At 38.7% G+C, this 26,906-nt stretch overlaps 2 protein-coding genes across 2 annotated transcripts; one reads left to right on the forward strand and one right to left on the reverse strand.

The window, feature by feature from the left end:
• Positions 1-7,693: 7,693 nt before the first annotated feature.
• On the reverse strand, positions 7,694-15,741 carry nes (nestin). Its single transcript, XM_072393768.1, has 4 exons — positions 14,764-15,741; positions 13,320-13,444; positions 11,483-11,556; positions 7,694-10,932 (listed from the first exon to the last, which is right to left on the reverse strand). The coding sequence occupies exons 1-4, from the start codon at positions 15,592-15,594 to the stop codon at positions 8,201-8,203; spliced, it is 3,762 nt and encodes a 1,253-aa protein (XP_072249869.1). The 5' UTR covers positions 15,595-15,741; the 3' UTR covers positions 7,694-8,200.
• Positions 15,742-19,067: 3,326 nt separating this feature from the next.
• On the forward strand, positions 19,068-26,077 carry LOC140315631 (uncharacterized). Its single transcript, XM_072393235.1, has 7 exons — positions 19,068-19,244; positions 19,676-19,753; positions 23,541-23,660; positions 24,322-24,786; positions 24,882-25,045; positions 25,189-25,292; positions 25,366-26,077. Exons 1-7 carry the CDS (start codon positions 19,178-19,180, stop codon positions 25,490-25,492), a joined length of 1,125 nt encoding a protein of 374 aa, XP_072249336.1. The 5' UTR covers positions 19,068-19,177; the 3' UTR covers positions 25,493-26,077.
• The last annotated feature ends 829 nt before the right edge of the window (positions 26,078-26,906 follow it).

Here is a 26,906-nt window from a genome sequence, read left to right on the forward strand (position 1 = left end):
TTGAAAAAGATTAGGCGAGCCAAGGATGCCCCTTTTTTTGTTTTTAGAAGGTTACATTTTTCTCTTATTAAAAGCCATGTATCTATATTTAAGGGACTCTCGTTCTCCTGTCACTGGTTGGCTGTACTTTTATATTAAGAGAGTTAAAAAGACTTTAAAGGAAAAAGAAATGTGAAGGATGTCATTTTTGTACTCAATTAAAGTGTCAAATGGTGATTTTAGGGTTTAGTTGGTAGATTTTTAAAGTGGCGGTCAAAAGTGTAAGTTCATGTACTAATTTTTCCTCAAAAGCAATCTCTTCCTCCGTCCATTTGCTTGTGAAAAGCACTGGCAGAGTTTGGGTATTGTTTGTCATTAAGCTGGAGGTTTCAGAATGATTCTTGATCTTTTAATGACTACCTCCCAAATCCAACGCAGATTTGTCGACTTTGGGTTTTACCATATCCATCCACAACATCCTCATGGACAGGCTCTCGTCACCTCCCGCTCACCCCTGTCAATCACTCAGTTTTGTTTTTTTTCCTCTCTTGAGGCTTAATCTTGGAACGCCACTACACACACATGCATACACGTTTCATAACCCTCTTCCGTTTGCTCCGTCCAGAAAGCGCGAGTGTCAGTGCTGAGATGGAATTGAATTATTATGGGTTCATTTCTATGGGAAAGAGCCTCCCACTCTCACTCTCCTACTCTCCGCAGTTCATCAGTGATTTTTCATTTTCTTTATCTCCGTCTGTCGCTCACTCGCACTCATCCTCTCTGTGACAAGTCTCAGTGTCGATGCTTCTTTTCTGAGCGCGTGGCAGAGTGAACATTAATTCCACGAGTGTAAAAACTTTGACTGTTGGGACTGTTGGACCCTAAGCTTCGAACAAATTTTAAAGAAATTAAACTCGACCCCCCCCCCCCCCCCCCCCCCCCCCGAACTTGAGAGTGCAAGTCATAGGTTTGTCCAAAAATAAACCAAGTGGCAGCCTTTGTGACAGGTCTCAGGGGAGTTTAGCTTGTTAGCGAGTGGGAGATAGACATGGCATGTTCCGAAGAACAACACCAGGGGTCGCTGTAATCACAAAACAGAAAGACAATCGTGCTGAGAAACTTGCTCCACCCCGCCCCTGAAAAAGCGATACATGCTCCTGTATAATGATGTTTAGAAGTTTCACTCACTTTCCAGTGTTAAGTTGTGCTGGTGACAGTCTGTTTTAATTGTTCTCTAAGAATTGATATTATTATTGCTATTTTTATCATCATTACCACAGCCTTTACTGATGGTTGATGTCATGATGATATAGAACTCTGCGTTTCTTTGTGTAGGTTAGACATTCTTGTTTTATTTGGAATTTGACTTTATTTTATGATATGAAAATATCCTATAAATATATTTTTTGTTTTCTCTTCTTGGGGTTTGTTTTCTTTAAAAAAAAGGGTGTTACTAATGTTGCACGATTTTTATGATATGAAACAACACAAGCGTAGTGATATTAGTACACGTGTGGCTGTGGACGGAGGCGTCGAACGAGTCGACTGCGACTAAACTGCTTCAATGCTGCAACTTTTAAGGCCAATGTACAAACCTCTCAGTCCGCACATGGAAACATGGAGGGGGGGTGGGGAGGGGCAGCGTGACACGTCTAACTTATTTCTGACCAGACACGATGATGTCAATGCATGGCCGTTTTGAAACAAGAGAACAGTCAATCATGTTGTAGGAAATCAAATGTAATATTGACACAACTACACATCACACAGGATTACATTTAAAAAAAAGAAAGAAATTGAAGAAAAAGTTTTAAGTAAATTATAGCTAATATATTGTGTTCGGCTAGTCAGCTTTTTTGTTGTAAAGATAATTTTTTTGTTGTTTTGGAGAATGATATACAATTTGTGTATATTTTCATAAATAAAGTATGCACTGATATGTTATTACAAATTCTATACTGCTTTTACAAAAAAGTGTTTGTTATTGTACCAAAGTATCCATTGGTCCCCTATTACCCTGCTCCCCTTTTTGCGTATGTTTTACCGTATTTTATATATTAAATAGACAAGTTGACCTACAGAAAAATGAGTTTTGTGTCATTTATTTTGAGCAATACCAAAATGTGACCACTAGAGTGCTCTGTAATGTTTGGTATTGGTGATTGCACTGTGGAGGATGTATTATGGATTCAGAGCTAAGACTAACGCATGAAAACACTAACTGTAAGTCAGTGAAATGTAACACTTTGTTGATCCTCAGAGCAGAAATATTCACTGCCTCAACTTTGTCTTTTCCACACAGGAGGTGAAAGGCCAAGGACAGAAATACCTCAATTCACACGATAAAGGTCCTATGAGACAAATTTATGAGTCCTGAATATTGGATATATAAAAGCATATGAAATTGTCTTTACACTCACTGGAGCTTTAAAATTTTGCTTAAAAACACACTAATGCCATGTTAGACCCCTAAGTGTATATATATATATATATATATATATATATGTGTGTGTGTCTATAAGGCTGCCGAACTCTCCCACTTTTTTTAATTAAAATATTTTTTCATCTATTTGGTGACATTTTTGCCTTTTCATGTTTTCTTTTTAATGCCCAGAAATAGCAGCTGGAGAAAAACATTTTCTACCTACTGTATGCTTATTATACAGTGGGTAGATAATATGTGACAAAGAAAGGATAAACATTGAACTTCCCTTCCAACCCAACGCAATGCTGCCTGTTGTTACCACCGACTCGTGGTACAACAACCGGTGGGCTCATATCTCAGACAGACACACACAATATCCTCAACATGGCACTAATAATAATCATGCATATACACACACTAAGCCTCCCAGTCGTACCACACAGCCTGGGCATTGTCTGCCAAACAGTCTTCCCCATTTCCTGCGGCAGCCATTATGTTGATGTAAATGCATCCTCCCACACTATGTGATGTGAAGGTAAGGTAAGAATAAAAAGACAAATGGTTTGAGAGACGAGTCAAAGAAGCCATCTATGTTGAACTGGAAAAAAATGTCTTTGAATGGAGAATAATTTGCTCATATTCAAGCTTTTAGGGTGACCATGATGTGGATTACTTAGAAACTACAGCAACACATAGCCTGATTTGTTGTGACCATGCATTATGATTGCTCTGGAAAAAGACAGTTTGTAATGTGACCAGCAGTCTTCCTCTGTACCGTCCTGCATGCTCTCTGTGCTCATGGGTGTGGCTTGTTTGCATCTAACTTAATTTTTGCACATTGATTGGATTACTGTGTGGGCATCTGCTGACGGACACACACAGACACACACGAATGAAAAAGCCAAGCCTCATTGTTCTCTTCATGACGGTTATTATGAAACATTGAAAAATGCCCCTTTGTAAATAGCTTTGTTTTCCTTTAAGTTGTAATTGATTTCTATAACCAGCTCATGGGGAAAGCAAAAACCACCCTCCATGGTAGAAAAGCTTTATGAATCCATGTTTTAGTAGTTTTGAACCGTCATTCCAATAATGTTGAACTCATCCCTTATGGATGTCATTTCAAGGATGATGGATTGTACATTTGCATTTGTTTAAGATTTGACAGCAGTAGCTTTTTATCTGTATGAGCATGGACTTAAATGTCCATGTCACAACATAGATTCTTCTCCTAAAGGATCGGAATTTCTATTCTTTATTCCTGGATCATTCCTGCAGTGTCACTCATCTTGGATCATTAAAAACAACTCGCAGCTGTCATTAGGAGATTGCACACCACAGTGCAACTTTTGTTCTATTTTAATATAGCCTTGTGACTGATGGTTTGATTGGCAGGAGTTGATGGTGGTGTTATAAAATCTGATGTTTCCTCCCCTGTTAATACAGAGATGAATACTAGTATACTTTTACACGATGAAGAGGATTTGAAAATCCTGTAATTTTTACTTTGGAGGTGATGCAGTTCACTTGGTGGCAATAAATGATTAGTGACCCATTATGTTGCCTGCTTTCATTGCAGTCGGCTGTGACATATTTTTCTCTCTTCATCTTTCAAAAGACACAAGTTTTTGGTGCATCGTACATTCCTGTATGAGAAAGAATGTATGTGTTTATAAAGTACCTTATTTCAAGCTATTTGATGTTGCACACAATTATACCTGCAGAACAAACATGACAAGATATCAGGTTTTGCCAGCTGAATCAAATTCAGTCAACTGTCATCACTTTGGAAATTACCAAAGATGTGTGGATTTACATTGATATTATTAAGCTTGAGTTTTTAAATATAAAGAGCACACAGGCTGAGTGCATGGACATGTGCCATGGATTTTACAGTAGATTGCTGTAATACATAAATTAGCAGCAGTTTTGAGGTGAGCTAGGTAGCTCCCAAGATGCAACAACCCACTGATCAGGGTACCGCTTTAACTTACTCAAAGAGTACCTTAAAACAATTGAATGTATTTACATGAAAATTCATGTAAATAGCATGCCAGTCCTGTTGACACGTAAGTGGCAGACTTGGAGAAGATCAGTGGTTCTTCAAGGGAACCTGTAAGACTTGTTAGACTTGGACCAAGGCTTCATGTTTCGATCTTCATGATCTAGATGCATTAAAAAAACAGACCAGATTGGCTTGGAGATAAAAGGGTCACATTCTTGTTTTTTTGCAAATGATATGGTTCTCTTCTGGAAAAAAGGCAACATGCTCATTTATATCAGGGGCAGTTTATTCCAGGTGGGATAAGTGACGTCTTTTTCTTAATCTACAACATCCCAACCCTAAATTTTAAATACTGAAGAAAGAAAATTTTGCTTAAGAATGCAAGCAGTTAAATTGATTCAATGTCGTTTGTGGATAGGCTTACATTTTGAAAATGGAGAAACTCGAGAAACACATATTAGACATGTTGTTCCCCCACATTGAAAGAGTCAAATTATGTGGCTAGAGAATATGATGAGTATGACTCATAAGCACTTCACCAGAGAGGTTGACCCAGGACACACGAGAGGGATTATACGTCCCAGCTGGCCTTTGAGCAGCTGTAAATCCCCTTGAGGGATTTGGAAGTAGTTGCTGGAAACATAGTTTGGTATCCTCTTCCCCTTTTTTTCTACTGAGACTCTGACTGAGCTAAAAAGTTTGGAGAAAAATAGAATAAATACATATAGGCTTTGAAGGATGGATCATGATGATTTAGCAGAGACCTCCTCACCTTCTTGGTAAAGCCTTGCTTTTAAACTGAGCAAATTTATGCTCAGATTGTGACTGAATGCCCATTTTTGAAACTTCTAATGGTTAGAGAAACTATCTTAAAGTCCAAATTAAATGGCGATACTAACATTCGACACCTAACTGCAGGATGGCAATGTAGGTTGAAGTTCATGTTAATGTTCCCCAGAAGATGAGGCGTACGATTTCTTTTCCTATTGTGAATTGATATTTCATTTCCATTTTTAGCCTCTGGTCTTTACATTTCAAGAATAGTTGAATGTAACACATTGGGTATTGAGTGTAACCTCTAAGAGGACTATAAATTTGGCACTAAAACCCCTTGTTTATTTTTGCTATTCCCTTCCAGCTCATATGTTCCTTTAAGCCTTCTCTGATACAACAGGGACAGACAGACACCACCCGCTCCTTAGTCCTGCCCTGCAGCTCCTCCATCATTCACACCAGCAACACCATGATTGAATCAATGGAAATAGATGGTGGATGGCAGATGGCTGTTGGAGCACATGTGTGCACACACTTCCACAAAGAGATCAAAAAGGGACTTTGGTCTCTAGTAATGGACTGGAGACACCTCCCCCATGTGAAACAGTGTTAAACAGTGACCGATATTTATTGGTATTGTCTGTCAGTGGACACAAGTTTTAAGAACTTTAGTGATGTTTTTTTTTTTTGTAGAAAACCTAGAGAGATGGTTCTGATGAAAGAAATTATAAGAACAAATAAACCTGTTGTAATCAGTTCCAGTTTATGATGAACAATTAAATGAAAAAAGAAATTGGGTCTGGTTATTTAAATGTTTCTACGTGTTTCTGATGGGTGTAATTCACTAAGGGCATTTTCTAGTTGTGCTGGGAAGTTACCTCAAACATGGTACTTCATTAACAGCGGAGTCAAGGTTTTTTGGGATCTAGGGAGCTTGTTAGCAAAAACTTGGCATGCAGTGAACACATGTTGTTGGTTGACTTAACACTCAGCAGCAGCGTTTCACAGTCAGTTGCCAAGAAACATAATGATTCATGCTGCAATGAAAAGACACATTAGACCTCCCAAATCATTTATTCATTGTGCCAAGTGTCTTCAAATCTGAGTGCCAAGCCAGTCTTACTTCAAATACACAAACACTTTCACATTTCAAGAGTAGTTGTCCCTTGACACCTATTGACTGTACATTGTTCTAAGGGAGTCAGTTTTTCTTTTTAAACTTATTACAAAAGCTATTACAATTAATCACTTACTCTTAGAAAAATCACAGTATTGAATGAATCCTTTCATTTGTATTTCATGGGTTACTGCTTTCATCTCAAGGAATTAACACTGTACATTTCTTCTTATCACAATCAGTGATTCTAGTGAATCTTTGGGTTTGATGGCTCCGTCGATGGGTGAAGAATAGCAGCATGCCAGACAGCTGCAGTAATGCCATTCCAACACTTCAGCTTTGTCACAGTGAATACAACTGACTGTGGTTTCCTTCCTCACTGAATCTCCCACTGGACAGATTTGGTCAGCAAGGAGGCGAGCGCCCACTGAAATAGCCACCATTGTTCGCTAAACTGACTAATGAAAGACGAGGGCGGAGGGAGCGGAGGCGGGAATGGGATTGAGAGGAGATGAGGTCATACATTGTTCTCTCTTTCGTCCTCTTTGCTCGGCCTTCTCATGGGATAGCTCTATATATGTGGTAGACCCTAATGTTCTTTGTTGACTAGCCTGCTTTGAGGTCAGTTAAGCTTGCATGTTGCCAATCCGGGAGCACACACACACACACACACACACGGCTTCAAAGCCTTCTAACCCCAAAGGAAAGATTAATGAATCTTGCTGGAAGGCAGCAAGCATCTGATTTATTGACCTCCTGTTAAGGATGCAACTGTTCTCTGAGTCAAAGAAAAAGCTCATAGCTTCAAAAATGTCTCTCATAAGTAATGAACCAAGTCCGTTACCACATTCTGGTATTTATTTGTGAATTTTATGGGTCAGTTTTTCAGTTTTATTGGTAGAGTCCTCTAAAGAACAATATTGTGTAGATGGTTGTTTTGCTTGTTTTGTTTTTCTTAAAAGACTAGCTCATTTTAAACCCATTGTTTTGTAGATATTTTTAGAAACCTGTAACAATGGTATCAAACATCCTCTGTGACAATGTAACTGATTCAGGGTCAAACTGGGTTGCAGTGTCAGCTGACTGGATGCTAACAAAGAATTAGTAGAAATATAATTTGGTTTAAAATGGATAAAATTCCCATTGGATAAAATGGATTTTATCCAGTGTTTTACAGAACACTCAAGCTGCACCTCAATCTTAGATTATCAATTTGCATGTGAATATATTTCAATATCTGAGTGCATCAGTTTTATGAATGACATATATAATAGCTACCTGCATAGATGCGATGCACTGTGAAAGCAAATAAGATTTAAAACAAGACACAGAGAATAACATCAATCTAGATTTTATTGTGGACTGTATACCATTGTTTTAATTAACTTAATGGGAGGAAATGATCAACAATCAAACATTAATTCTATGTGTAAAATATACCAAGATAAGAGAATTATTTCCTGATGAAATGAAATAACTCACTGGCAGAAAATCTAGTTGTCACTAATAGCAGCTCTATAAGGAATCCTATCCTTCTGCTCTCATTGATTTCCATTTGTCACTTAATTCAAATCAACCCATGATCAATCAATGATTTGACTTTCAAATGATATTCTTTGTTCTGTCTTCATGCTCTTTCTTCATGCAGAGACTCAACTTTATCCTACAACATTCACACTGAAAGACTAAAAGAACACTTTGTGAAACGTCAAATACATCAGATCATAGAAACAAGTGTTCATATCTGTGTTGAGAGAGTTGGCACATTGGTGGTTTAGGTCAGTGAAGAGCGCACAGAGGCATGACTTTGGTTCTCATAGGAAATATGATGTATAGATAATGCAACTAACATTATTTATATCAGACAACTGATCTGACTACATCTAAACTTCACTACATCTTATTCTGGTTCCTCCCCAGATGACCATGATTCAGCCTCAACTTCAGATTCCTCTGAATGAACCAAATCCTCGTCAACATTTCTACACAACTTCTTGGTAATTTCCACATACATCTGTGCTTCAGGTGAGTTAACATCTACCCCAGAGTTCCCATTAATCACATTGTGGTTTTCCAAATTCCCCCAAACCTGACGGTCACCAAATCCTTGATTAGTTTGCTCAGCTGCTTCACTACAGGTATCACCTGGTTCATAAGTGGCTCCAGTCTCTAAAGGGGACACACAGATGTCATTCTTTACATCAGAGAGGAAGAGATCATGGCCGCCATCCTTCACTGTAAGGATATTGTTTTTACCAGACACAATGTCAGGTGAAATTTTGACATGTTCTTCTCCATGTGTTAAAGCACCCTCATCCACTGATTCTGGCATGTTATACTTATGAAATTGTTCACTTTGCTCTCCAATTTCAAAGTCCTGTGTTGGATTCTCTAAGACTTCCCATTCAGCTGTTTCTGCAGCTTCAGGAAACTCCTTGGCATCTTCAATGTAATGTTCTTGAGACTTGTTGGATCTTTCCTCAGATAGGGCGTCTGGGACTTCAGTGGGAGATACCACATGCTGCAGATTTTTCTGATCTGCGGTCGGCAGTAACTCAGAGCTTGGATCCTCTGGGTTGTTGGTGTCTTCTTTATCAAGCCTTCTGATGAAGTTAGTACAGCCGGAGTAATCCTCTGCTGCACCAGCATGTCTCAGAATGGACACATAGAGCTCATCCTCTTCCTCTCTTTTCTCTGGCTTATCTATATCTTTTTCATTTTTATGTTGGACCTTCTCCACAGCTACTGTGTCAGGTGGCATCATAAGCATCAATGAATCTTTAAAATATTGGTTTTCAGAAGCCCGATTTATAATTGTAGTGGAAGCTATATGTTCATGGTTTACACTCATTCCAGGCTCACAGGTCGCTGCCTTTTCAGCCTCCTTTTGTTTATTTAATTCTTCAACACATTTGTCCTTATGATGTAAAATGTCCTCACTGTGTGTAAAATGAGCACTGTAGCTGTCTGTGGACAGATTTTCTAACTCCTGTTCTACTAGTCTATCTGTCTCCAGCTCTTCATCATAATCTATATATGTGCGTCCTATGGGTCCAGTAAATTCTTCAGTTTCTTCGTCCGAATGACCCTCACTGACGATTTTCACCATTTCGTCTGCATTTTTTGTTTCATTTTCCAATGCAGCCTGCTCATTTACAATTGTACCATGGCTAACATCCCTGTCTTCATCATGAGTATATCCCTGATTATAATCATCATCCATTATTCCCTCTTCAACTTCTTCACACAGATCTTCCATTGTTCCAAATGTCTTTGACTTGCTCTCACTCCACGTCCCAGCTCCCGCCTCTCCCATCTTTCTTTCCTGTTCACCTTCACTGGACTCACTCTCATCGAAATGTGATGCCTGAGTGTTGGCGTCAGTCTCATCGCTTTTGTATCGAATCAGGGGACGTGTGTCAGCAAGAGTGTTATCCTGAGCATAGCTGTCACTCTCCAGTTCAGTCCTCCATGACACAGAGACATTCTGAGAGTCCTCTTCATCATCTTCCTCCTCTTTGTCTGGAGGCGGAGCCTGCTCGTGGCCTAACCCAGCGTGCTGTCTGTCATCTACTTGTGTGAGCAACAGTGTGGAGGCCACATAGTCATCATGACTTGCTTCTTGCTTTTCATACTCTGGTTCTTTTCCTGATATGTCTTCCTCTGGCTCAGCGTGTTGCTTTTCTCCTTCATTTTCCATGCTAACATCTGTTTTCACAACTATTTTCCTTTCCATTACACTGTCCCATGTATCCATCTCTTCTCCATCAGGGTACAACTTGTCTTCAAACTCCAACCCGTTTGTCTCTATCATAGAACTGCTTAGTTCTTGACTTACCTCAACTGCACCATAATTTGAAATGTTTTCCACTGTGTTGTAATCTTTCACTTGCTTCAAAATATTTTCAACAGGCTCACATTCAGATTGAAATGCTGGTTCAAGCACTACCTTTGTTTCATAATCTGACATCCCCTCTTGCACATGCTCCATCACTTCACTCACATGCTCTGTCTCCACCCATGCATTAACTGGAACCTGCAGCTGTTGCAGTTCCTCTTTTTCCACTGTCCCCTCAAATACCAGATTAGCCTCTAATCCAACTGAGAGACTGTAAGGTTCCGCAGTCACTTTGACATTGTATGATGAAAGGTTGGATGTTGTGAACTGGTGGGAACCAGCTTCATCTGTGAAATATGGCTCACTACTGAGGCCAGACTCAATGCCATAACTGACAACTGATTCAACAATTGGTCTCTCCTCAGGATGTTCAACATTAACAGTGTTCCAATCATCTTCATTTTTGTCCTCAAATGTTTTAACAGGTGTTTCTTGCTCATTAGGAGCTGAAAAAGGCTCAGCATAGGTGACTTTCTCATGAACCTCCAGTGGTCGAAAGTTTTCAACAGCTCCATCCTGAATTATTTTTGGATAAAGGCCTTCTAGTGTTGCTGACTTTGTTGCATCTGCAGGTTTGCTGGAAAATTTTAGAATTTCATTTGAGGTTGTAAGTTTCTTATAACCGATCATTGGTCCTGTTGTGCCACAGAGAGATGAGGGGAAAGTGGTCTTGTGGCTAGCAGACAGCTGGGACTGGTAATTATGTTTAACCCCACGAGGACTGAAAACTGCATCTGTGGAAAACATGAATACAAAATGAACAAATAAGCTGTAATAATAATGGCATGTCTTTAAAAGGTAGAAATGAGCAAAACCTAAAAATTAGTTATGAAATTCTGCCAGGTATTTTTGTTTGTATTTTTTTCAGAGATTGCTGTCTGGAGTGGGGGGATATTTACAGAGACCTGCATCACCAAGGCATTATCAAAATGTATGTTTTCAAGTGAGTTGGAACACTAATGGGAAGATATTGATCGCCATTTCCTTTCAGTGCTGTCTAGGATACGGGAAAGCAAAGCCATATGGCTCAATAACCACTAGGGACCATCTTACATGGCTTGTATTACAGGATCAAAAGTGCCTACCTCAGCGCCCTTCACCAAGCCCCCCTACCACTAGTCTCCAGTAAGACTAATGCAATTACAAATAGTATCAAACAAGTCCCCCACTCTGAGAGGCTTTTACTTAGACCGAATGAAATTATACTCTTAGAATGTGACCTGAATCACAGCAGCAGTAAAGTGACCGATGTGCTCGTGTACACATATGGTTCACTTTAATTACCTGTGAGGCAAATGTTTCTTGGCTTATTTAACAAAGCCATGTCTCCCCTCAGGCTTTCACTATCCAGCAAAGCTCTGTGGAGACAAACAACAAAAGAAAATTATGTTTAGAAGTTGCACAGCTTACACACATGAATAATGTGATGTTCGGGATTTGGAGGAGACCTAAAGGAGTGAAAGCTGCACTCAGAGCTGTGGGTAGGAAGAGAAGTGAGAGAAGACTTTTGCTGCTCTTAAGCAGCAGCAACAGACTGAGATTTGTTGTTATGGTAATGAAGGAAAGGCCCTGCTATTGATGAGCCATCTGCAGCATGCAAACCTCTGCCATCAAGTCCTCACACACACACAAGCAGAGGGGCACTCACAAACTCGCAAATGCCAGCAGATATTACGAGTAGCCCATGCAGCACTAATTCCATTGTTTCCATTCACATGTGGATCTCAGCAGCCTCCATTCCAGCACATCCTTCTTATAATCAGCTCCATTGATCCAGCTTTATCAAAATATTGAAAGTAATGTTTAGAATACATCCAAGTAGGTTAACAGCTTTATATGCAGTGAATGACAGAGATTTGCCCTCTACTTGTGTCCTCTCCCCACCTGCTCCCCTGTGCTGTTACTCTAGATTCCCATAGCTCGTAAATCAGCAGCTTCTCACAGAGAGGGCTGAGGGTCAATACTTTGAGGAGGGGGATGAATGAGAAAGAAGACACCACTATAGAGCTACTATAGAGCTTCATAATAGATATGTTACTCTGTCCAAGACGGCAGAGAATGAAGCGACCTCTGGTCCAGACGGCTACTCTCGTTGTGAACAGCTTTTTGTTTGTCAGCATCTCACACTGAGGGAAGGGTGTTGGTCTGTTTCTGAGCAGGAGCTTTTGTATGTTAAACTTATCCCATAAACCACAGGAGAGAAACAAATGAAGATTGTTCAGCTCGATGCATGACGATTCAAAAACACCTTGTACACCTTGAGTCGGTGGGACTTGTTTTGATACTGTACATAGAAATTTATTTGGCCAGCTCAGCTTTGAAATGAAGCCACGCGCTCCATTTTTGCTCTTTGTGCATAAATACACCATGACTTTGCTTTTCTATTACATGTCACTTTCTATGACAGCTGCTTGTACACATGCTTATATCGAGAAGTCCTATTAGTGGCTAGAAAGATCTGGTCTGACAGAAAGCACAGAGGCAGTAATGATGGCACCTTAAGAACAGGCCCTGAGCACAAGAGCTATAGAGGCAGGAGTCTACCATATCAGACAGAACCCCAGGTGTAGGCCAGGCAAAGAGGCCTCTGAGACAGTTCAGCACATAATAGTGGGGTGTAAGATGCAGGCAGGCACGGCATACATGGAATGCCATACCCGAGTGGCGGGAATAGTGTACAGAAACATCTTTGCCAAGTATGAACTGGAAGTCCCAAAATCAAAAAAAGGTAGTAGAGAATGACAGAGCTAAGATCCTGTGGGGCTTCCAGATCCAGACTGATAAGCAACCAACCGGACATTGTGGTGGTCGACAAACTACGGCAGAAGGCAGTGGTGATAGATGTAGCAATTCCAAGTTTCCAAGTGGCTTCAGTAGATCCAAGGAAAAACATCAGAGATCTCTGTCCAGAAAAGTGCAGTTCTAGGAACAGCTAAGACACTGTGTAGAACGCTCAAGCTGCCAGGCCTCTGGTAGAGGACCCAAGCTTGAACTGCCCACAAAGAAGGGCGAGTGAGGAGTTTTTAAAAAAAAAAAAACATTTTAAAATATATTTATAACGTAATGTTGTAAGGATTCTTAAAGAAATCACCCTGTTAATGCTGCTTTCACTGCAAAGTACCTGTATGTTGCTACTTCTAATCCCAGAGACATCTTCAGCTGCATGAGGCTGCGGTTCTCCTGAAGGAGGTGGTCAATCTGCTGGCCCAGCTCTTCTTTCGCTACCTCCAGATCTTCCAAGTGCTCCTGCCAAAACAGGAAGTTAAACAGGAAAGGGAAGTAGTTAAAAAAGGCACGAGAAAATGATTCTACTGGAGTTTGCCATGTGAAAATAAAGCCTTTTTGTTCTGCTCTTTGAGCTGCTCAACTGTTGTTAAGAGAGAATATATTTATCTACATTTAAAGTTTTATAATACAGACAAAAATTGACTCTTTGGATATCATTTTGTATATCAAAGTGATTTTAGATACATGTACTGTCACCCTGGGCCACAATCAGAGAAAGCAGTGCTCAAAAGCAGTATTGCCATAAAAGTGCTTCTCTTTGCGTGCTTCTCCCCTTAGACGTCTGATGTGTGACCCAGTGATCCCAGTAACACCAACCTAAAAATATGCAGCCTTTCATAATCAAATGTTTTCATTCCACCAGAATATCAAATGAGCATTCTCAAATGAGACCCCCACCCCCTGGGAAAAAAACTCAGAAATGATCTGTGAAGCCTTCACTTGTGCATCCTGTTTTGAACTAAAGGCTTTCAATGCTCATCAGGAAATCCATCCATCCATTTTCTATACCCGCTTAATCCGTCGGTCGGGTCGCAGGGAGGGCTGAAGCCTATTATAGCAGTCATCAGGCGAGAGGCGGGGTACACCCTGGACAGGTCGCCAGTCCATCACAGGGCCACACAGAGACAAACAGCCACACACACTCACTCCTAAGAGGACTATTTAAGAGTCACCAATCTACCAACATGTGTGTTTTTGGATGGTGGGAGGATACACGGGGAAAACATGCAAACTCCACACAGAAAGGCCCCAGCCGGGTGTTGAGGCAACGGTGCTAACCATCACACCACCATGCAGCCCTCATCAGGAAATTAAGATTGAAAACATGTTATGTTATGTTATGTCACATGTAAGACTATCTGGCAATAAGTATTACATTTTTTAGGACTTGACTAGTGATATGTATTGGAGATACACAGAATAAGACCAAACTTTTGTCTGACCTCAGACTTGTGGATGCTATCAAGTATTTATTAACATTTTTTTTCTGTGGTCTGTCAGTGTTATTTCAGGTTGAAATTACACATAAGATGTGCAATCATTGTTACTTTGTTAAATAGTTCAAATGTACTGTAAGTGAGAAGTTATTTGGCTTTCCAAGCAGCCCACAGTACCATCTTTTGTTTGACTACTTTTGCATCATTTTAAAGATTTTGCCATTAACTGAAATGTATTTTTGTTTGCTGTAGAAGGTTCCCATTCAATTGACTAAAGATACATTTGAGAGATAACAGGCACGATGAATGTGTACTATGTCCCAGCAGGTATGAATTACTCACCTGGAGCTGCTGCATCCCCTGACAGTGTTTGTCTCTCTGTTGGGCAACAGTTTTCTCAAGATGCAGCCTGACATCCTTCGCTGAGGCGATCTCCTTCTCCAGGGTTTGAAGCCTCATCTGACTCTGTAGCTTCTCCTGACCCACTTGAGTCAAACGGTTTCTTGTCTGATCGAGCGATTCCTCTAGCCGAGCTAACTGGCCCTGATAGGCCTCTGCAGCCTCCTGCCATGCTCTGGTGGCCTGCTGGTAAAACTCATGCCCCATCTTGAGGAGGTCCGGTGTCTGGTTACCTTTTCGAGCCAGTTTCGGAGGCGCTGTGACTCTGGATTGAGTCAGTGCGTCTTCCAAGTGGGCCACATCCTCTTCATGTGTTTGAATCAGGTGTCTCATCTCATGCTCCAACTGATTGACCTTCTCTCTTAGCCAGATCTGTGCCCTCTGTTCTTCCTCCAGCTCTTTCCTGCTTTGCTCCAGTTTTGTCTTTGCCATCACTTTAGCTTGAGCCTCTCTCTGCCTCTGTAGGTTTAGGGTTTGGAGATCCTCAGTCAGTTTTCCAACTTCCAGCTCTGTGAGGACCCTGTCCCTCCAGGCTGCTTCCACTTCCAGTCTTGTCTGCTTGAGTTCTTCCTCCAGGCCCTTCCTATGCATAAAGACCCCCCGGTTGTTGTGTTTAATGGTTTGAATCTCTTTTGCAAGCAGCTCATTCTCCTCCTCTAGCAGTTTGACCCGGCTGAGATAGGTTTCCAGACGTCGGTTCAGGTTCAGCATCTGTTGCTTCTCCTCCCCCTGGTGATTGGGGTAGAAGATTTTGTGGACATTCTGGAGCTCCATGTCAGTTTCAGAAACAGAGAATTAGCAATCCAAGGCCTTACTTATGGTTTAGCAGTCAGCTGTATCTCTGTATCTAGGCCTGAGTCAGTGTGTGGGGTTTTCTTGTGAGTGAGTGAGGCAGTGAGGCTCTGGAGGAGGCTTCTCTTTTCATACAGAGCTTAATGAAGGGGATGGGCACATGGACATAAGGGGAGGGGGAATGTAGAGGGCGGAGACTGAAGACTGGAGAGGAGGAGTTCGGGTAGGGTGAAGACAGTGGGATGAAACAGAATATTGAAGAATAGATGAGATAAGATGGAGGGTCTGTAACAAAAGGGGTGGAGTAAATGGGAAAGGGCATTGATGTCATTTACAAGATTAACCCTTTCACAACCACAACTATTTTCCTGTTGAGTGTAAGATGCTGCACAAAGCTGCCATAAGAGTCCTGGGAAATGCACTACATGTCTTGCTTCACGCTTTATTTCCTGTTTGCCTTTGCTTTGTCTGGAAGAGGGAAGTTAACTTCAGTTGTGAAGCAGTTAAAGTCAAAAATTCAGAATTTAGTTTGTGGCAAGCAGACTGAAATGATTTATACTGATGAGAAAACTTACCAACATTTTCCAATATTGTTTTGCTGTCATTTGACTAATCTGCAGATTTTTATTGTAATAAGCTGACTTACTGTAAATCCCAAAGACAATAGATAGTATCTACCTCCAGCTGAATTATACTAAACAACTGAGTAACCAAAGGTCAAAATGATACACACATTAAAATCAAAGGTAAGCTGAGTGGTAATGTTATCATTAAATGGCAACTTGTGGTAAACACCTGCTACTTCATTTGCTATTCCAACAGTGCAAGCCAATATTGTTTTGGTAATGAATGTCAAGAGAGTCAGTTAAATGCCAACATAGAACTTCATTTGTGTAACTTAATGAGGAAAAGTTAGCTAAATAATTAAATAGTTAACCAAACACTGTAAAGAAAAAGTGATCTGTTTTGAAATCCAAAATATGTCTTAGAACAGCAACAAAGAGCTCACAGAAAGGAAATCAATACAGATAGTTAGCAAATTTAAACCTGTTTTTATCAGCCTCACCCTGTAAGTATGATTACTCATTAATGCCAGGAAATGTTGGGCTAGAGATATCTCAAATCTCCGTTCAGTGTGTATTCCTCAACTCTATTGTCTGTGTATTTATAATGAGTTTCTGTGGTTCCTCTTTATGCTTCAGCTCCACCATATTTCAGAGGGAAATACTGTCCTTTTATTCCTCTGCTCCAGTTGCTTTGAAAATAAAGACACAATGCATAATATAACAACCTTTTAGATACTAACATTGTTAGAAATTAGACTAGTAGTTTTACAGCTTTCCACATCTTGCAGTCAAGGGTTGCAACAGTCGAGTTGCTAACAGCTTTGTCAATATTGGCACTTCTTAAAAAGTTTCATATTACTGAAATGGTTTGATGGCTCAGCAAAAACAGATTTGTGTATCACAGTTGCTCCATCTACAGCAGCTACAATAACAATAAGACACTTGATGCTTCAGCACTAATAGCCCAATGATGAGTAAAAATATATATAAGTCAAGGGAACTAAAACAATACTTTTATTGTAATATGGTAACAAAATTTATCTTCCTAAACTTTTATACTTTTTCTTACTTGAGTATTTTTTTTTAATTAGAATAGAATTGAATAACTACTGTAACTGAATTTATTGCTTAGCAGTTTTCTCATGAATAAATTTAGAGTAGTTCCTCAAACACATACCAGTCAAACAAGAACTGGTAATTTGCTGGACTGAAGCTATAGAATCAGTAAACAGAGAGGATAATTATCAGATTTCTGGCTGTGAAATACAAACATTCATACATACTGGCTCGAAAGGTAAGAGGACTGAAATGAATATTGAATAAATAGCAACCTATCCAGGGTGTACCTTGCCTCTTGCCTGATGATAGAGGGACCATGAATTAGATAAAGCAGGTTTAAATTACAGATGGATATTGAAATATTTGCTGTATCATGATGGAATTTTCCAGATTTGTCCAAAGATCACACAACAAACAGAGCATTGAGGAGCCTGTTCTATTCATTTCATTTAAGGACACATCCCTTTTTAAAACATTTAGGTTCCTGAGTTGTATTCGCATAGAATTTAACAATCCGTTCAACATATTTCTTTGTCAAATGTCAGCATTATTTGGTAGGTATTTTGATCAGAAATGTTAACATAAATGTGCTGAGTTAAACAATCCTAAACTTCAATACAGTCACTCTAACAAGTGGCTTATTTTTTTTGTTCCAGTGCGTGTGGCTCACAAAGTACAATCCAGTCTGTGGCCTCAGGGCACCTCCTGCAGACTTTCCTCAGCTTCCTGTTACAACCTCATCACAGTCAGTTGGTCACAGTGGCTGCAGAACAATGGATGTGTAGGCCAAGGTGAGAAATACCATATTATTAGATTGTATGCAGACAATAAATCAGAGCTGAGGAAATCAAACAAACAAAATTCACATTCGGATGACTAAACACTCTCCTTTCCTTTGGTTTTCAAGATGTCTAATAGCAAAGTCAATAGGAAAATTTGGTTTTAAGATCTGATTAGCAATGTCATGCTTTGTTTGTGAGTTTTCACCTGTACTACAAAGCACTAATATGACCCAACTCTATAAATCTGTCCATTGGACATATGCAATTCAAATCTCTTCTACTGCGCTAGCACTTATAAAGTCAGCAGCTGAAATAAACTGACGTTGAAGACCAACTGACCCATAAAAACACAAATGAAAGTCATGGAAGTCAATTATAATCTCATTATAATTCCCAAAAGAATTTAAAAATCTCCTCAGCCCCAACTTGCATGCTACACATTCCCCTTCTTAAGGAGACATTACAGGGTCCCCCCTGATTGGAACAAAGATTTTTAAAATGAGTTTTATTCCCAAATTCATTGTGTCTTTCTTTAATCTATCTGACGCAGTTTCATCTGTTATGTTACACCCACATTTAGATGGGATGTTGACATTTGTAAGTTGACATGGCGAGAAGTATTTTTGTGCATTATTCTGTTACTAAAAAGGAAGACTTGTGGTAGAAAATGACCAGAACACGCTGAATGACACTTTCACTGACACATTGGTATATGGGAGTTTTTTACACTCTATTTCAAAAGTCTTGAAGAAAAGAATGGAGAAGTTGTTGATGTATCATGAGTGCTAAGCCACAGGAGGGGAAAAAAAGAGAGCTATCAGTGAGGAAGTTGATTTGGTTGTATGACACACAGTAAAAGTAATATTTAACATTTTGGGTTGAATATTGGCAAACTGTCTCCAACATGCACACTGTTTGTATCATCTCCTCTTACATATTAATTCCCCAGAATTCCCATGATACAGAAAAACACTATATATGATATGAAATATATACAGTATATCAGTCATGCAAATGAGTCTCTGCCAAAAGCAGAAGTCTTATAGAAGGATGTGTCTCAGAGGAAACAACCACTTCTCTGAAATGGTTCTCTGTTGCTCTATTACTGTGATATTATAGCCTTCAAGACTGATAAAACTCATCAGTTAGTCTGTTGCAATGGCGAATGAGGGAGAAGTTAACTATGCTTCTGTTGTATTTAAAACTAAACGACCCAAACCAGAAGGTAAGATGTGTTTTTAATAGTTCATGTAGGAAACCCTACAAATGATATGAGTTAGTCTGATGTTTTTTTTTCTCATGTTCTCCTACGTAATAGTATAAGAAGAAGAAATAACTTAGAGCTGACCAATACAGTATGTTCGCTTTGATCGTGTTGCTCATAGTGAATGCATCAGTATAAAGGGTGGAATGTTTAAAAAAAGTTTAAGCTGTGAAGAACAATTGTCTCCTTAAAATTGTCTCTATTAAGTGGGCATAAAAAAAATGTGTGGATGGATGGATAGATATGTAAGGATGTGTATAGATGAATACAAACTATGTAGATTTTTTTCTAACTTAAAGAAACAGACTTTTATCAACATCTTAATGCCAAGCAAAATAAATTTGTCTGTGAAATAAATGTAACCATATGTCACTATTTGCAAATTCTTACAGGTAAGACAGCGGAGGAGACTGTGTATGATGAAGTGAAAGTGCGCTATGAAACAACTGAAAAAAGCCCTGATACCAATGGTAAGTTGTAAAGACAGGCAAAAAAACAAGTGAACAGAGATCAAAAGTGAAAACATTTCTGTCTTCTAAAAAGAGGGTTGAGGTTATAGTATACACCAGCTGTATTCATTAGTTACATCTTCACTGAAGTTTGACTCCACACGGTAGGACTGGGATAGTATAGTGTTAGTATGGGATAGTATAGTGGTATATATATATATGTCTTTCATGTGGGAGACCTTGGTTCAAATCCCCTGCATGAAAGATACTACCTCCAGTAGGGGTCCTTAGCCAAGACCCCCTTAGCCTACCTGCCTACATGTAAGTCACTTTGGATAAAAGCATCAGCCAAATGTATAAACATAAACATAAACATAATATCTACAATATCCTGATGTAAAAGACCTAAAAAAAAAACCTAAAAAGAGGGTTGGGGTTATAGTATACACCAGCTGTATTCATTAGTTACATCTTCACTGAAGTTTGACTCCACACGGTTTCTTACAATATCTACAATATCCTGATGTAAAAACTCAGATGATGACCTGATTCAAGCAGGTTATTGCACATGTGACTGCACATTACAGAATGTTAGTGAAATAGGAGGCTCATACACAGAGGAAATACATTTAGGTATGAAGAAATACATTTCTACAGTACAGTGGATGGTAAGATGTGGGTTATAGAATAATTAACGAATACTGAGATGATGTACAGGAATAGCTTTTAAAAAAATATGTTGTGTACACATGAATGTTCATAGTTCTGGGAAATTCTGGTTTGTTAAAAAAAGTGTGAGCTAACTGATGTACTTCAAAAAAAGATGCAGGAAACTGTTTCAGCTTTGTGCTATGCTGGAGTAAAAACTTCTGCTATAATGTTCCCTTTTGGGTTGAGGGTGCAGCAATCTGCTGAAAGAGCTGCTCTGGGCCCCCACAGTTTAATTCAAGGGCGGATAGTTGTTGGAAATGATGAAGTTTAGCTTTGCTAACAATGATCAAATTTGCAAATATTTCAGATGAAGCTGTGTAACAGTCGAATTTTATTCTCCGTGTGAATTGCAACTCATGTACTAGCTTATTTGGAACTAATATGTCAGATGAATTACATGCTGAGTGATTGTGAAAGGGCTGTTTCAACATTCAAGGCCTCATGAGATGAAGGCATGTAAAATGGTCTCTATGCCTTTAAAAGTCAAAATAGTTGATATTTAAGAAGTATTTTTCAGTCAATGTGTAATTAATCAAAATGCTCATGTAGAACTTGTTCTGAGCCTCTACAATCTGGACCCTATGTTGTGTAAAAGGTTCACTTTGGTTATTTTTAATACTGCAGGAAACCTGGTCATGATTGTGGATAATTATAATAATTCAACTCAGTGTTTCCCAGCAACCTTCTTTTTGAAAGGTAAATGAAGATCACATTTTCAGCTTTAGGTGCTTTCAGTGGATCTGCAGGACAGGTTTCTTGATATTCAAAGATATACAATATGGTGGGTTAACAATGAAGTGCCACAGCAGTGTTGGAGGTGACAAGCTGAAAAGCTTGATGACAAGCTGAAATGAATAAAGAAAAGAGGCTTTTGAATGACAGATGGTTCTCCTGACAAGACCCAAATGATCTGCCTCAACTGTCAGGGTGGATTGCGTTTTCACCAGAGTATGTCAAGTCTGTGTTTTGTAGAGCAGCTGGCACAAAGTATGAATGGCAACTGTGTACAATTTTTCGAACTGAAAAAAACAGCACAATTTGTTTTGGATTAATGCAAGAATAATTTTGATATTGCATATGCATAAAGCAAATGTATTTATCTGGCTCTATTTTGATGAGAGTATAAAAACATATTCCTTTAAGAGACCTGTATTCCACTTCTCACCCAATGACAGCTGGGCTTGGCTCCAGCCCCCACGCGACCCAAAATTATATGAAGTGGGCATAAAAAATGGGTGGATGGATGGATAGATATGTAAGGATGTGTATAGATGAATACAAACTATGTAGATTTTTTTCTAACTTAAAGAAACAGACTTTTATCAACATCTTAATGCCAAGCAAAATAAATTTGTCTGTGAAATAAATGTAACCATATGTCACTATTTGCAAATTCTTACAGGTAAGACAGCGGAGGAGACTGTGTATGATGAAGTGAAAGTGCGCTATGAAACAACTGAAAAAAGCCCTGATATCAATGGTAAGTTGTAAAGACAGGCAAAAAAACAAGTGAACAGAGATCAAAAGTGAAAACATTTCTGTCTTCTAAAAAGAGGGATGAGGTTATAGTATACACCAGCTGTATTCATTAGTTACATCTTCACTAAAGTTCAACTCAACACGGTTTCTTACAATATCTACAATATCCTGATGTAAAAACTCAGATGATGACCTGATTCAAGCAGGTTATTGCACATGTGACTGCACATTACAGAATGTTAGTGAAATAGGAGGCTCATACACAGAGGAAATACATTTAGGTATGAAGAAATACATTTCTACAGTACAGTGGATGGTAAGATGTGGGTTATAGAATAATTAACGAATACTGAGATGATGTACAGTAATAGCTTTTAAAAAACATGTTGTGTACACATGAATGTTCATACGTGAAATTCTGGCTTGTTAAAAAAAGTGTGAGCTAACTGATGTACTTAAAAAAAAGATGCAGGAAACTGTTTCAGCTTTGTGCTATGCTGGAGTAAAAACTTCTGCTATAATGTTCCCTTTTGGGTTGAGGGTGCAGCAATCTGCTGAAAGAGCTGCTCTGGGCCCCCACAGTTTAATTCAAGGGCGGATAGTTGTTGGAAATGATGAAGTTTAGCTTTGCTAACAATGATTAAATTTGCAAATATTTCAGGTGAAGCTGTGGAACAGTCAAATTTTATTCTCCGTGTGAATTGCAACTCATGTACTAGCTTATTTGGAACTAATATGTCAGATGAATTACATGCTGAATGATTGTGAAAGGGCTGTTTCAACATTCAAGGCCTCATGAGATGAAGGCATGTAAAATGGTCTCTATGCCTTTAAAAATCAAAATAGTTTATATTTAAGAAGCATTTTTCAGTCAATGTGTAATTAATCAAAACATTCATGTAGAACTTGTTCTGAGCCTCTACAATCTGGACCCTATGTTGTATAAAAGGTTCACTTTGGTTATGTTTAATACTGCAGGAAACCTGATCATGATTGTGGATAATTATAGTAATTCAACTCAGTATTTTCCCAGCAACCTTCTTTCTGAAAGGCAAATGAAGAGCACATTGTCAGCTTTAGGTGCTTTCAGTGGATCCACAGGACAGGTTTCTTGACATACAATGATATACAGTATGGTGGGTTAACAATGAAGTGCCACAGCAGTGTTGGAGGTATACATGGTTCTACCATTTTGCAGTTTATAATATATAGAACACACTGGCACTAAGCATTTTCAAGGAATATGTTTTTTTTTTCTTTTTCACAATGTAGCAAATGAACATTCAGTACGAATGAAGCAGATTTCAATTCACAATTTCCTGGTTAGGTTTAGGGTTTGGTTGTGGGCTGAGGTTGTGTGTATGTGTTTTGAAATGCACTGAAAAGTTTGCGTGAAGATGATGTGAGGCTTGAGCAGCCCTGGGAAAAATTATTTGCGTCTCCATTTTCCAGTTTATTCTCATTTTTGTATTGTTTTCAATAAATAATGTGTTCAAAATACACTCTTGAGAATACAAAAATTGAGAGAAATGCTTGGTAAAAGGGTAACTGTGGGTTCTTCCAACATGTCATGAGCTCAGACTGCTAAAGTCACATATTTACATGTGTTTAACCTCAGCAGAACTCTTGGCAGACAAGGAAACTGAAAAAAGGAGTCGTCTCTATCAGCGGTCGGCTTGCTGCTTTGGGACTGTTTGTGTAATTTTACTGTTGGGCATCATAGGTGTCTGTATCTACCGTGAGTATGAAAAGCAAGCATCAAGTCATAATTAATCCATAAGAAATATCAGTACTAATTCCCTCTGAGACAGTTTTTTGTGTTTTTAAAAAAAAAAAATTATTCACTGTAATAGCACCTTGACTCACCTTCTATACGTTTCTTCTATGTTTCTACGTTTGTCAAGAGCAAACTTAGAAAGTGGGCCCAAAAACTGATGAAGCAATATGAGCAGATAACAAATAATTCACAAAAGGTTCACAGTTGTACATTTTTAACATGTTCAGTACAGTATAGCAGTTCACTGAATATTTTGCTATTAATTAGTAACTGTAATGCACAATGCATGCAGTGAATCTTTGGCTTGAAAAAAAATCCTCAACAATTTTACTATTCATTCCTGTTTGAGTGATTTTCTCTTAAATCTTGTAACAGCTGTTATTTTGAATTTAAAATGTCCAAATTTTCTGAATGAAACAGCATATTCAGGGCTGATGGCCACACACAGACAGTGGAGGTTAGAACATCTTGAAAAACAAACTAATGGTGCTGGAAAGAACAAGATATAACAGATTGGAAAAAGCTTTATTGTGGTCTGCCAATGTGATCTGCCAAACACATAATAGAAAAAACCCACATTGTATTGCCACCATCCATTAAGAAAATGACTTTCTTTTTGCAGTTACATTCATTCATCAGAGTGAGAGCCAGTTAAAATCCAACCAAACGGCTCTGCTGGTTGAAAATTCCAACCTGACCGAACTCAACAGCAAATTAACAGTCGACAATGAAAATTTGACGAAGAACCTTAGCGATCTGACAGTCCGGATTAACAACCTGACACAAGCCTATGATGTCTTAGAAAACAAGATCACAAACCTGACTGCAGAAAACAAGAACCTTTCAAAGCGAAACGAGGAGCTGAACACACAAAACCAGGAGCTGAACACACAAAACCAGGAGCTGAACACACAAAACCAGAAGCTGAACACACAAAACCAGAAGCTGAACACACAAAACCAGGAGCTGGAGGCTGAGAGGAAAAACCTGAAAGAACAAGTACAAACCATGGAGGCCATGCAGGTTGAGTTCAGCGTCAGTCGAGCTCAGTGGAGCATTGATGCCTACTGTCCCAAAAATAATAATGGTATGTTAATATCCCAATATGTTTATGTCCAAATATAGATAATAGTAATATCATTATGCAATGAAATGTTTATTTGTTGATCTTTGCTGTTTCAGCAAGAAAATGTAACCATTGTGAGAATGGCTGGAAACACACTCCACCCAGCTGCTATGCAGCAAATGACCCTCTGCCTGATAAAAGGAGAAGCTGGGAAGGAGCTCGAAAAGACTGCAGAGGAAAAGGTTCAGACCTGGCTGTTGTAGTTGATTCCAATGAAAAGGTAATAAAATAACTGACCTTACAGGCAATGAAATCAAAATATATATTTTGATTATCTGAACACACACTAACTAATTTGATCACAGTGTCTACATTCAAGCAACATTTAAATATCTCAGATAACTTCCTCCATGTTCTCCTCAGAAAAATGTCAATGATTATATTTGGGGCAGTCCTGGATTCTGGATTGGCCTGAAAGCAGAAAATGGGAAATGGAAGTGGATTGATGGAAGTGATTTGGCTGACAGGTAAGAGACTCAACATTCTTAGCACTTTGAACAATAAAAACTATCAGCCTTGATTTAACAAAGTTTTCTTCAGCACCTGGATGCCACAAGTTCCCCAGGATGGTCAATGTGTAATATCTGTCAAAAACAAAGGATGGGAATCAGTGAGCTGTGATGGAAAGCAGCAGTGGATCTGTGAGAAGGCAGCTTTATCTGTTTAAATCCTGCAGTCAATAAAAATTAAATGGCATGCTTGTATTCTGTATCTGAAGTTAGACATTCTTTTGTTTTTCTGAAACAAATTTTTCGTTTTATTCATCATCAAAAGGGGGGAAAAAACAAGTGGATCAGCAGTTACCAGCAGTGGATCTGTGAGAAGGCAGCTTTATCTGTTTAAATCCTGCTGTTAAACTGAAGTAAAAAAACCCTGCATTTTATTTTTTTTAAAACAAATGTTCATAGTTTTATTCATCATCAACATCATTATAAAAAGTGCTGATTTAAGCTGTTATATGAGGATGTGTCTGTGAAAAAGACTCTCAGATGTTTTCTCCAAATGTAATTAGATATTAAATCCTGTTTGTACTGAGCTGACTATCGACATCAACATTCAGAGAAATGCAGTCATAAGATTCCAGATATATTCAGCTATTATTCAGTTCTTCTTTTTGTTGCTCCTTTGTGACCAGCAGAGGGCGCTGTATGACTTTTAATAAAATGCTACGAGTGTTGAAATAAATATTTGATGAAAGAAAATATTTTCCTGTTACGCTGCAACTGATATTAAATAACTGCTTTGTAGAAAATGCACGTTTCTGTCTGTTGTACGTAATCAAAACATTGTCTCATTGTTGATTTATTTTTTTTCTTCATAATTCAGTAATAGAATTTTTCTTTTTGTTGGTGTAACACGTCTGCTCAATATGAAACAGACAAACTCTCCAACATTTGGAAACCAGTAATCTGGAAAAACATTAGTACCTGCAGCTCCAAAAAAGAAACCAGTAAGCAAAAAGCTATAATATCTATTAAAAGGAGCTTCAGTATTCTTAGTTAGCCTATTTATTTATTTTTTCTTTACTGAGCAGATAAGGTCAGAGGACATATTCATTGTACTCCAGGAGACGTCTGATTTTAAATGTGAGTTGGATCTTTCTGTGCAGGCTTCATATCAGAGTGTTTGAGCTCTGACTCCACAACATTTGTCAAGTTTGAAACTGATAAACTCTAATAAACAAGGCTATGATTAAGTTTAAGTACGCTTTGAGAAAATCCAACTGAATCTAATATAGAATAAAATTAACTTAAATTTAAAAATAAGACTCATTTGCAACATCTACATGAATAAACACAACATTCTTAGCACTCTGAATAATAAAAACTATCAGCTTTAATTTAACAAAATTTTCTTCAGCTCCTGGATGCCACACGATCCCCTGGATGGTCAATGTGTAATATCTGTCAAAAACAAAGGATGGAAATCAATGAGATGTGGATCTATGAGAAGGCAGCTTTATCTGTTTAAATCCTGCAGTCAACACAAATTAAATGACATGCTTGTATTCTGTATTTGGAGTTAGACATTCTTTTGTTTTTCTGAAAACCTGTTTTTCGTTTTATTCATCATCAAAATGG

The sequence above is a fragment of the Leuresthes tenuis genome, unplaced genomic scaffold (genome assembly GCF_036924035.1).
Source record: "Leuresthes tenuis unplaced genomic scaffold, fLeuTen1.0.hap1 SCAF_10, whole genome shotgun sequence".
NCBI lineage: Eukaryota > Metazoa > Chordata > Actinopteri > Atheriniformes > Atherinopsidae > Leuresthes > Leuresthes tenuis.

Coding starts and splice junctions, on each gene's coding strand:
- nes (XM_072393768.1), bottom strand. CDS start 15,594: ATGGAGCTCCAGAATGTCCACAAAATCTTCTACCCCAATCACCAGGGG. Junction 13,445..14,763: donor AGGGGATGCAGCAGCTCCAG/GTGAGTAATTCA, acceptor CTGTTTTGGCAG/GAGCACTTGGAAGATCTGGA. Junction 10,933..11,482: donor AAGAAACATTTGCCTCACAG/GTAATTAAAGTG, acceptor TGTTTTCCACAG/ATGCAGTTTTCAGTCCTCGT.
- LOC140315631 (XM_072393235.1), top strand. CDS start 19,178: ATGGCGAATGAGGGAGAAGTTAACTATGCTTCTGTTGTATTTAAAACT. Junction 19,754..23,540: donor AAAAAGCCCTGATACCAATG/GTAAGTTGTAAA, acceptor GTTTAACCTCAG/CAGAACTCTTGGCAGACAAG. Junction 23,661..24,321: donor CATAGGTGTCTGTATCTACC/GTGAGTATGAAA, acceptor TTCTTTTTGCAG/TTACATTCATTCATCAGAGT.